General features: G+C 37.3%; 1 protein-coding gene across 3 annotated transcripts in view; it reads left to right on the top strand.

Annotated features, from left to right (window-relative positions):
- LOC149187964 (ABC transporter A family protein) overlaps nucleotides 1-7,796 on the top strand; it is a 50,860-nt gene extending 43,064 nt beyond the window's left edge. Inside the window, exon 3 of one of the 3 annotated variants that reach the window (XM_089411517.1) lies at nucleotides 7,562-7,796. In XM_089411517.1, the coding sequence (XP_089267643.1) occupies nucleotides 7,562-7,582 (21 nt within the window). In that variant the 3' untranslated portion in view covers nucleotides 7,583-7,796. Of the gene's footprint in view, nucleotides 1-6,914 lie in introns of all 3 variants that reach the window. The other 2 variants (XM_089411519.1, XM_089411518.1) reach the window with 2 other exon arrangements.
- Nucleotides 7,797-12,918: the final 5,122 nt, after the last annotated feature.

The following is a 12,918-nucleotide window of genomic DNA, read 5'->3' as shown; positions in this document are numbered from 1 at the left end:
ATTTATAAAAAAATTCCCCCTCCATTCCAAACTTAATCTAATTAGCTCACTTTAGAAAAAAAGATTTTATGTGACCCACTTTTATAAATAAGTGAAAGTCACTTTTACTCTGGTACTTTATGAGCTACCCATTAAATTGTAACTTAAATAAAAGATAAAAAGACTTTAGAATTATAAGTGACTCACTTTTTAAGTTTTTATAATGGGTGAAAACACTTTTACATAAAATAACTTTAAAACATAAGTTACATGTGCTTTTTGGGAAAATAAGTCAACAAAAAGAAACACTTGAATTCAAGACCTCTATTCTCATAAAGTAACTTTGGACTAGCTCTAAAGGTTAGTAATTTTTGGAAGAGATGAAGGGGTTTTTTTTAGTCACTGAAGCTTTGGGGTGCGTGCTTACTTGAAAAAGCCTTTTTTGCCTACAAAACAAAAAACCACACAACCCAACACGGACATACAAAAAAAACCAGAACCTTATGGCTTCAAGTTAGCTTTCGCCGGAAACTAAATATTTTACTCTATGTTTCTGATCTGATTTTCCGAGATCACACCAAGGCGCAACGGAAAAGAGCATACGCATGAGAAAAATCCTTCCTTTCTGTTTTTGATTTGCCCAGATCGCACAGAGTCGTTGGGCAAAAAGCATACAGAGAAATGAAAGGTATAGATCCGGTAATAAAAAAACAGAGAGAAATAAACAGAGAGATAAATAACTAAAACTGCAAATAAAGACTATACCTCCAGATCTTAAAAATGACGTAGCTAGGGCTACCGGAAACCTTTTCGCGTGAAGCGACATGGGTTCCTCACTGGAACAGATACTCCTAACACACTAGAGCAATTCTCTCGGCCTGAAAGTGGTCAGAAACAATAGATCTAGGAAATGACAATCGGATGCAGTTGTATCAGCTTCCGATTTGGATCACCAACGGATGCGGCTCTCAAATAGTTCTAATACCATGTAGGAATTTACAGGGTAAGTTCCTTAGATAGAACACCAAAGAACACCACTCACAAACAGATCACAGATCAATAAACCAGTGTTGTTGACGTGGTTAAAGCCCTCAAAGAGAGAAATAGTCCACGGCCTGAGCCAATGAGGCCACTTCAAGCAATTTGTTAATAAAAGAAAGAAAATTTACATAAGCTTCTCTCATGAACGGTCACCCTACAAATGACCCTCCATGCTCTTTAAATAGAGATCATAGATCAATCGGGTGTTAAGCCACAGATCAAGTGTCAGTAATACCGAGGAGAGAATGAACTGTTAGATCACTTAATGTCTAGAACATATCGTGACTGTCGGATGTAAGTTACAAAAGTACATAGTAAAGAAACACACTTTACCTAACTCTACACTAGACCAAGTTATACTTAATTATTTCCTATGTGTCGGAATATCCTAACAAGCAAGGGTGCTCCTATAACTGCCAAGAAGAAATCATGGAGAGAGTGGAAGACATTTCAGGAGAAGAGGAAGAAGCAGGATGCTTCCAGTGACAATGACACTTCTGAGAGAAGCGTAGTTCATGCTACAAGGATTGCTGCAGTTGTGAGCGCCAAGGCTTCCAGTGACAATGACACTTCTGAGAGAAGCATAGTTCATGCTACAAGGATTGCTGCAGTTGTGAGCGCCAAGATTTGGGCGAGTGTTGCGAGTAGTGATGATGATGATGATGAGTTACTTCTTAGTCTTGGAAGTACCTTACTCGCTAAGAGAGAGTGTTGATTTTTGAATAGCTTGGGTGGTACTCCAAGCCCTAGGGTTCGGGGTTTGGAGGGTGAAGAGCCACAAAAGTCATTTGTGGGCTTGGAACCCAAGGTTGGGGTTTTGCACGTATCGATGTTGGGCCAAAACCATGAAGCATTTTGGACATGTGATGGATGGAGATGATAGAGGGTGTTGAGGAGAATCCAACGCAATAAGAACCGTCGAATTCCGAGTTGTCTACGATGAGATATGATTTTTTGAAGATAATGGTGGGCTTTTGGATAGTCAAGTCATGTAGGCTTGAGGTGAACTTGTCCAAAAGACATGTCTCTTCAAGAAATTCGTTGAGCCCTTCTTTTGTGTATAAATAGAAGGTGATGGAGTTCATTCTAACACATCCAAGAGCATAAACTCATAGAGAATATATCCATGAGGCAACCGAGTTAGAGAGAAGGTAAATTGAGCTTGTTTTAGGCTAGTTGTGTGGGTGTATTTGTCTCTTACAGGGCCGAGATTCTACAGGAGGAAGCCGCAGGCTTGAGGGCATGTTTGATGGTGTTTTAGGGACTGTTTTGGGTGGGTGTCTCTCCTAGAAGGAGGCCATAACCCTAGCTGTAACTTTCAGGGAGGTTGCATGCCTATTCTCTCTTGGAAAGGAGGGTCATAAGGCTGGTAGAGGCTACAGGTGGGACCGCAAACCAAAACAGTGACTTAGGAGCTGTGTGGAGGTAGTTTGCTAGCCCAAAATTGCAACAAAGAAGTCTTGGAGGGAGGCCACAACCATACAGAGGTTAGATAAATGTAAAGGAAGGGCTGTAGCAACATTTTGAGCAAGCCCTAACCAGTGACCAGATTGCAGAAAAATACATCAGCCTTCAGGGATTGCAGAGGTATGTAAATGATGATATATTCGTGTTGATTTGATGCTAGGTGGACGACTGTCCTAGTGTGGACAGATTTGTTGCAGCTCGTGAGAGCAAATTGGAGGGATTGACTTTGTGGTCAGAAGCCCCTCCTTGGCTCAAATTTCACAGTGGAGTTATTAGGTAATTAGTCCTTGGTGGAGGGCAACAAGAAAGTGTCCAAAGTAGCCCTAGATCAGCATGAAAAGAAGGACATTGACAACTGTCTATTGGGTGAAGTATTGAGCATAATGTGTAGCTCTTTAATGGACAAAGGAAGCTACTAGATTGGCAGATTGGAGCTTAGGTATTGGCCAGCCTAGAGGAACAGATTGGATCAGTGCATGTTCATTGGAGCATAAGTGACTTGTAGTAGTGATAGGTGGCACCCCTCCTGAAGTCTATATGTGTTGCTTCTTAGCGGACTAAGGGGTAGCTAGAGAGCAAATCAAAAGCAAAGGACTGGTAGGACGAGATATGACATAGATGTTGAGATTGTAGTGAGGTTGTCATTGTATCTTGTATTCTTGTACTTGTGGATAACGGAGGGCCATTATCCCTTGTACGAGAGCCCTAGATAGCTTTATTATATGTTGATTAATATAACGGAGTTGGGTTGAAAAATTTGTAAAAAGTTGTCAATAATTGTGCATGTGTGATTTACTGTTGTTTATATTACGCTGTGCAAAGTAGCTTTGTTGAGATTCTTGGTTTGGTAGTGTCAAAGATTTTAAGATTCTATCCTCGACACCAGGGTCATGGAAATTCAACAAGTTCCTGGGAAGCAAGATGTGAATAAAGAGAAAGGAAGAGATCATGAAAAATGCAACTATGGAGAAGGCAATCAACATCCTATGAGAATTGAATATGATACATCCATGGGAAAGATTTAAAGACCTTGGAAATGTTCGAAAAAGAAGATCCTTGACAAAGAAATAGCTTGGAGATGTGTCAATATGAATGTAGGATGTTGACGTTGCAGCAAGAAGATGTCATAATGAAGGGCCATCAGAAAAGGTAATTTTCGATTTGATGTTCATTTCTGCTTTTTGAACAATATTTGGATGGGGTAATACAAGGCTACCGAAAGAAAGGGGTGGACGTCATCTACAACTGCTACTTCTTGTAGTGGGATGGAAGATCCTGAAGGATACATGATGTGGAAAAAGTAGTTGTATGGGGAAAAGCCATATATGGTCTAATGGATCACTCTCTGATAGAAGGAAGAAGGACATGACTACCCGGATTTGAGAAGGAAAATGATGAATGGATGATGCCCTACAAAGAAGTCCCAAAGATGAAGGCTCCATAATATTAAAAATGAAATTCATGACATTGAATGGAGGAGCGCTACAAGCAGTTGAAGGTCCCATGATCTCCACCAATGAAGAAAGAGCTGCTACTGGAAATAGGTCCCTAATTAAGAGGGAGCCTGGAAGCAAGTTTCTAATTAAGAAGAAACTTGGAAGCAAGTCCCTAGCTAAGAGGGAGCTTGGACAAGTCCCTGGATAAGAGGGAGCTTGGGTACATTCCTTTTATAGGAATGGGTACATTCCTTCATTGGAATGGGTATATCCTCCCTAGTTGAGAGGGAGAGATAGACACATCATTCTTGTCTTCACTTGGGAAGAAAAGAATGGAGGATTGGGTAAGCATCTAGCATCCGATACTCTTTGAGGATGTGGTAGGGCATTCAAGATAAGAGTAGTCGTAAAGGATTGATATTCTTTGAGGATTGGGAATCCAAGACAAGAATAGTCCTGGAAGGACATACCCAATGAACACCCGCGTGGGGTATGCTCCTGGAGAGCCAATGATGAAGGTGTCTATAAATCATTGGTCTTGCCAACATTGTGTATTAATCTTGTGGAGAGATAGAGTTGTTAATCAAGGCCTTGCTATGTGACAATGCTGGATGATATGATGTTATACAGATGGGTTGTGAATCCGACTCTTCTTATGAGAATTCTTCAGATTGAGAATGTCCAAGTACCTTGTATGGATTATGAATGAATACCTCTCTATTTAAGAGGGAGTGTTGAACTATGTAACTAGGTTCGGTCTTTATAATGACATATGTAATCATGATTTTATGTATTTGATGTAATGAGAAAAAAAACTTGTTATTGTTTTCTTGAGGCACGGGTTTCATGCTCAAGAGGAATTTATATTAATAGGTCAAAGCTCCCATTGAGAGCTTCTAGGGCTTATGAGTCATTGTCATATATGGAAGACCCTTCTTGGACATGTTACATATTGTAAGAAAAATTATTTAAGTCAAAGTCAAGTAAATAAACCCTCCAAGACCTTGTCAAATGCAATATGATCAAGTCAGCCTTCAAAGGAGCAGTCAACCTCTCTAGAAGATGATGTCGGCCTATTTTGAGGACTCAAGAAGGACTATTTAAAGGCAAGCTTGGCCTCACACAAATGACACTCACTCAAGCATCATCAAGTGTTTGATCAAGAAGAAGAAAGGAGTCTAACTCCTAGTGAAGGAAGGAGAAAGAAGAGCGAAGTAATTTCTGATTTGTTTTGGGCTAGAAATATCTCACATGTGCGAAGAGAATTAGGGCTCTCACTGCTGCAAGAAGACTAAACTTGCAGTCATATAGAAGTCCGAACTTGGGTGGCAAAGGAATCATCTTGAAGGCTGAATTGTTGAAGAAAAAGTATCTCACCAAGCGAAGAAGAAAGGAGGATGATTTCTCCATGATTTTGTCCACACGTACGACCTAGGGTTTCTGCAGTTAGGCCGGATTACAGTCAAGAAGTTGCAGGTCCGAAAAGGAGGTTGAAGGAGAAGCTTCTGCTACAGAAAGGCTAGGTTATTGAGGTTGAATTTGTGGAAGGAGAACTCACTAAGGAAAGGTATTGACTTGGTCTTGGAGGGGTTATTCGTCAAGGGTCTAGGTCTTAGAATTCGTCAATTGAAGATTCTACAAGAAAAATAATTCTGTGGGCTTTCCCCTCATGATTTTTGAGGTTTTGGCCCTGGCTGATCACCTATATCTTGTGCCCTTTGTCTCATTGTTATTTATGATTTGGTAGCTGTTTGATGATAAAGAACACTAATAATAATTAAAGAAAAAGTCAATCAAGTAAAGTAAAAAAACTCTCAAGAGAAATAATCTCATCTCACTGCCCTAGATTTCTCAACATTCAAAACTTGGCATTCCACTAGACAGAGCTGGCTCACCAAGGGCACGTGCGAATGACATCCTCCAAAGGACCTGTAAACAACAGAGCTGGGTCTCAAACCAAGAGCATTGATACCATGTTGAAGTACCAAGGAACTGCAAAAATAGAGAGTTATGAATTCCTAGAAGAGGTGGTGGCTAAAGACACTGTTACAACATTGAAGCACGAGTGAGCTTAGCTCAGCATACAATGGATTGCACTTCTGTGTATCTCCATGATAGACCAATCTTAGATCATCTATATATAATCCAAAGCATAATTGACTTCCTTAAAAATGAGGAAGACATGATCCTTTGATCACTTTATGCATGCTCAAATTTCGTGCTTTTCTGCCTCAACCTGTGCACCAATCCATTGAGTCAGGAGTTAGGACCAACTTTGGCTGGCCCTACTGAGTAGCCAAATGACTAGTGGGGCTCTCTAGTCTGCTCTTAAGTCGACCTTTGAACTGTTTCTAGAAGATCCAGAGGTGAGATGAACCTTTTGTTCCAACATTCAAGGTGTCAGCATGTTGTGGATCATTTGGTCGACAAATTTGTTTTAGAAATTTTGGATGCGATCCAAAGAGATCCTAGAAAACAAGACAGGAACCCAGAGAGGATCTCCAAGGTCACTAGAATTGCTGTATTTCAAAAACCTTGATGGTAGGTTCTCATACCAACTGGCATGTGCTCACAGGGGAAAGCAAGTGAACGAGGAATAAGAGAGATTTGAGAGTAATTTCTACATATACACTCGTGCACTCTATTATTATTCATTATATGACTAATGTGAATGCAAGAGTCCACAGCAAACAAAATTGGAATGAACAATATGAGCACAAAGTGCTGTGCCTAGCTTGCATGGTTGACATCCCAATAAGAAAAACTGACCCAAAATTAGGGAAATTTGGACAAGAAAAATGAAGAAAAGCTAAAAGCTTCATACAGCATCAGTTTTTCCATTTGTGAAATTATGCACCCTCTTGTCTTTAACTAGACAGTTTAAATATCTCTAGATACAAAATTTGTACCGTCATCTTGACTTCTTATTAATTGATCTTTTTCTGTTAGAGAAGGATCATTCTGAATACTGATTTAACTTTCATGGGATAGGATAATAGTTATTAGATTCTCTTATTTCATTCTTCACTTGCTGGGGAAAAGAAGATTTGCTGGAGCAAATGCCTGCATAGATCACGCTAAATGTTGAGTGTTTCCAGTGACATTTTAAAGAAATAAGTTTCCAATACCTGTAAGGTTTAAAGCAACAAATGAATTTTATACTTTCAGCAAACTGAGTGGACTTCCTTGGTCTCTTCTTGTAAAAAGCTTTTCCTTCATGATTGCTATGATTGAAATACAGTAAATTTACATTATATTCTCAGATGAAATATGTGTCAGTATTTGCCAACAACTTGATGATGAAAATGCTTTTTACAGGTTGGCTAAAAATATTGACCAGTTTTTTTGAAGATGCAGCCACCATTTGGTGTTCAGATGACTACATTGACATGTTGCATTTTTCTTTTATATCTGGATGAATGTTTCTAAAGAGCACCATTTGGAGTTGGCTGGGTTTAGTTTGTTCACTGATGTTTCTGTGGAACAATATGATGGGGAGATTAACACTATTTTTTTTGTTGAACTTTCTGCTTTGGCTAACACACATGAATTATGGAAAACAAAAACGCTTATCTTTTGGTATTAAGTTGAAAGTGGGTCTGAGATTTCTCCCAGCAATTGAATTTGTTGGTTTACAGTATGCAGATGGATTGCCTTGAAGGAAAATAAAACATTGAGAGCACCAAGCTTGAAGGCCCTCTAATTATGATGAAAGCAATAACTTCTTACTGAATATCAATATTTTGGGATGGATGGAGAGCAGTTAAACCCTAAATCTGTCTTTGACTCTTTGTACAATGACTGTATCTAGGTTCCACAAACATAATGCCATGTGAAAGTTGAAATGGAATTGTTTGAAAGAGGTGATAAATATGTCACGAGTGAGCTTGGTATGCTGGTTGGTTGTTATCTGAATGAAGTGTTCAGTAAAAGTTCAATAGTTTTGCTTATTTTTAATATTTCTATATATTTTGTGTAGAGATGTTCTCACTAGACAGCATAAAATCACCAAACGAATTGAGAGTAATCTGAAAATGAAGGCAATGGGCCTTTAAATTACTAACAGGATATTGTAAAAGTCAAAAGATGCAAAAGCTTTAGCGATGGTTATGGTGAAACTATTGTTGAAGCACACAGAGAAACTTTTCATTCAGGGAGTTTGTTTGTCAGTCTAAACTCATTCCCATGTTGGATTAGTGATTGTTTCAGAGTTAAATTGAGTTATAACACCAATGGAGAGGTTGATTCGTCACAAGTTTATTTAACTACGTGTATACTTTTGACTATAAGTGTGATATATGCATCATAGCAAATTAAGTGGGGTATTTGCCAATCTTAGGAAATTACGAGATTATGCACTTTCTTGTTTTAAAACATCGCCGATTTTGCCATTATATGTATTCTACCAGACGCTTTATATATGATCGTGCAAGAAATATATTTTCCAATATGAAAATTCCCTTGCAATGAGATAAAGGGTTGCAAGATATCACTGGAAAATTGATTACATCTAATTTGAATAATGTCAAGGTTATTTTTTATTTTTATGATACCCAACTAAAATGATTAATTCAATGGTTTCTCTGCATATTTCTCCAATGAATTCCTTTTTTCAAACTCTATCTTGCTAGTGTAGTGCAATATCAAAATGGTTTTGAAGTAGCACCAATGCTACTGCACTGGTCCCTAAAAATGGAAGGTGACTTTAGTGTTAAAATTGCTATTTTTCTAGAACGGGACAAGAGTTCTGCTTATGGAACACGTGTCGTACCACAACAATTGTATTTTGGGCTAGAGCAATGAACTTATTTAGTGGCTCATTTTTTTTTAATATATCAATTCACATAAACATTTAAGACTTGTAATAATGAAAAAAATGGACACTGAGGCCATGCCTAACAGCAGAAACAAAATTTAATGGAAAGTATAGGTTTTTCACACAAATTGTCTTGAGTGAACATGTCTGTCCATAAGGGTCCAAAAAAATACCCACTGAGACTCACTAAATTCATTACCTAAAAAACTGTGGAAGCAAACTTGTAAATACATACTAACTTATACAGAATGAAATCATGGCTTCTTCTAAACCTCTTCAATCTAACAATTTCTCTAGCCTTTTCCCTGTGCACTTAGGAGGTTTGCTCTTTGCTTTTCACCTCTAGAGGAACCATGAGGTTTGGCAAGTCCATTGAAGCCCAAGAAGAGTTTGAAATAGAAGAAGAATTGGGTTAAATGGAAGGAACCATAGTTAAATCCAAAATACCATAGTGGGATGCCATTCTCTGTAATCAATGTCTAGTAGAATCAATTTGTAAAGACCTCCATATGTTTGCCAAATTGAAAGCCGATGAAGACCTCCACTTCCTTTTTCCAATTCCTAAAATCTACGTATGCGTAGCAGTGTCAACAGCATTTATGTTTCTTTTAAAGCTCATATTGCAATATTTAACCCCTGCCTCCCTGCAATATTTAATCCCTTTTTTGAATGCCCTCACTTCATAGAGCTCATATTGCAATATTTAACCCCTGCCTCCCTACAATATTTAACCCCTTTTTTGAATGCCCTCACTTTACATGCTAGGCACCCATTGCATGCACAAAATGCATCATTGCACTAGATGACTAGTGAAAAACAACTTGTTCAATTGTGTTTAACAATATAACAATATAATATCATTTATTGTTATTGATTTTGGAATAATATGTTGAATTACTAGTTGTGAGGGAAATTCTAAACACATTTAAAGCCCCAAAAGTAAAATGTTTTCTAAAGGGTTGGGGGCATTAATGCTATTTGTTTCATTTTTGAAATGAAATCATTATGTTCTCAATTTTTTGCATAAACTATAAGAAAAATAATAAGAAAGTTAAAAATTGCTCTATGCTATAATCAACACAATTTTAGTTTGTCTAGAGTTTAATCAAATACCAATTATTTCAAAATAATAAACCAAATGCAAATTCATTAAATAGTTGATCATGAAGTTGATTCCTCCATCCAAATAACTTGATAATGGGGAGTTTGTCTTGTTCTAATTAGTTGAATCATTATTTGTTTTCATTGATTATTTTGTAGCTATGCAATTGAAAGGTATCCATGAGTTTTTCAAATAAATAACCCGAGCACGAAGGAGAGGAGACCAATTGCAAAGGACATACGTAATTGTAGGTGTGCATTATATGGGTTTAGCAGGTGAGATTATACATGGATATATACTACCTTATAATGTAAAAATAAACAAAACATTGAAAAACAATGACCATCAAGTAATTAAGAATACAAAAAATAATGCCTAAATGGAGAAATGGTTTCTTCCACCACATTGTTATTCTTTATATGAAAACATACAAATGAATTAAAAAAAAAGACATTACTGCACATAACATTACGAATATAAATTGTCTAAAATAAAATGAATATAAATAATGTAAATAATAAATAATCAAATAATGATTATGTTAAATAGTTATTAAGTTGAGTGAAAACGCATGTCTAAAAGACATGTCTATTCACGAAAATACACTTACATAGGTATATATATGCAAGTCCTCATTGTAACATTAATCACTTGTGTGTGTGTATATATATATATATATATTATTACAAATACTACTTGTGTATTTTTACGTTAAGTCAACAAGCTATTAATTTTGTTGCTTTAGTGGTATCAGAGCCATGCCGCACAATATAATCATGTGGGTCTTTGAACGTTGTTCGCCACACAATGTGCCATTACGTTCACGTCATGAATTGATGGAGCAATTTAGTAAAATTCAAGAAGCATTTTAGCATTTAGAAAAATCATATGCAAAAGTTAAAGCACGAATAAGGGAAATCAATAATAAGGAAGATGATAACGACAATAAAGAAATGAAACAAGGTGAAGCAGGAGAAGAAGATTTTGATCAAAATGAAAATGAAGATGTTGTAGAAAATTATTAAGATAATGATTCCGTGAAGCTAATATAGATCAAGATGAGGATTATCTTGAGAAACAAGGGAAAGTACAATATCATAACAATGAAGATGTTATCAATGAAAAACTACCATCTGTGACTCTGGAGAAAGAGCAGGCTATTGTAGATATTGAGAAAGAAAAGGTAGAAGATTTAGTCTTGGCCAAAGAAGATGTTGTCAATGAAAAACTGTCATCTGTGACCCTAGAGCAAGAGCAATCTATTGTAGATATTGACAAGGAAAGGATATTAGATTTATCTTTGTTGAAAGAAGATGTCAATGAAAAATGATCATCTGTGTCTCTTGAGAAAAAGCAAGCTCATGAAGATGTGGAGAATGTAAATACCTTCGAGAAAACAAGCATGGTGGGTAAAGACAATTCAATTATTACTGCACCAAAGGTCGAGATTGATCAGAAGAGAAATAATTTTGACATATGTGCAACCCATGTGTCTTATAGGAATAAAGGTGAAAGAGAGGTTGTTGGTATTCATCGAATGAGTTGCCAACATAATCGTCAGGATGGAATTCACATATTAGCTTCAGAATCTAAGCATGATAGTGGAAAGTCTAAAGAAGATATGCTGAGCAAGGTTTCACAGGCAAACCAAGATCATGATGCATTGAATTTCTCAAAAGGCTTAGCTCTTGAAAAGGATTATGAGCTTGATACTTCTCATACTCTTCAACCAGATGCCATTCTCAACCAAAGTAAAATGAACCATGCATATATCAATAAGAGCGTGTCACTGTCAGAGGAATTGGTAGCTGAAAGGGAACTAAATCTGTCCATGGCACCTTCATGAGGAGCATGTGAATTAGCTACTAACATTTCTTGTGTTGATGCCCGAGATGTTAGACACTTGATAAAGAAACTTTCAGATTTCCTTTTGGCGACAGATCCTCCCTTGCAAAGCGACAATCTCTTAGATAATAGTCCAATTGATGACAATGTCGATATGTTTGTTAAAACTGAGTCTTCCCCTGATTGTAAGCAAGAGAAGGAAACTATAGAAGATAATTTTGAAGCAATTGAGGGCACTAGTCACATGGGCAACTCAAGTGATCCTGAAACAAATTATGAAAATCCTTATCTTGTGCAAAAAGGTTCCCCATCTTCTCCACCCAGGGATCAACATGGTATTCATCGAATGAGTTTCCAACATAAAGGTCAGGATGGAATTCACATATTAGCTTTAGAATCTAAGCGTGATAATGGGAAGTCTAAAGAAGATATGCTGAGCAAGGTTTCACAGGCAAACCAAGATCATAATGCACTGAATTTCTCAGAAGGCTTAGCTCTTGAAAAGGATTCTGAACTTGATACTTCTCATAGTCTTCAGCCAAATGCCATTCTCAACCAGAGTAAAATGAACCATGCATATATCAATAAGAGTGTGTCACTGTCAGAGGAATTGGTAGTTGAAAGGGAACTAAATTTGTCCATGGCACCTTCAGGGGGAGCATGTGAATCAGTTGCTAACATTTCTTGTGTTGAGGTCCGAGATGTTAGACACTTGATAAAGAAACTTTTAGATTTCCTTTTGGCAACAGATCCTCCCTTGCAAAGCGATCCTGAAACAAGGGCAACTCAAGTGATCCTGAAACAAATTACAAAAATCCTTATCTTGTGCAAAAAGGTTCCCCATCTTCTCCACCTAGGCATCAACATGGTATTCATCGAATGAGTTTCCAACGTAAAGGTCAGGATGGAATTCACATATTAGCTTTAGAATCTAAGCGTGATAATGGAAAGTCTAAAGAAGATATGCTGAGTAAGGTTTCACAAGCAAACCAAGATCATAATGCATTGAATTTCTCAGAAGGCTTAGCTCTTGAAAAGGATTCTAAACTTGATACTTCTTATAGTCTTCAACCAGATGCCATTCTCAACTAGAGTAAAATGAACCATGCATATATCAATAAGAGTGTTTCACTGTCAGAGGAATTGGTAGCTGAAAGGGAACTAAATCTATCCATGGCACCTTCAGGAGGAGCATGTGAATCAGTTACTAACATTTCTTGTGTTGATGCCCG

The sequence above is a fragment of the Pinus tabuliformis genome, chromosome 3_1 (assembly GCF_031772625.1).
Source record: "Pinus tabuliformis cultivar Carrire ecotype Pingquan chromosome 3_1, CPIR1, whole genome shotgun sequence".
Taxonomy (NCBI): Eukaryota; Viridiplantae; Streptophyta; class Pinopsida; order Pinales; family Pinaceae; genus Pinus; species Pinus tabuliformis.
This window is presented reverse-complemented; position numbering and strand designations above follow the sequence as displayed.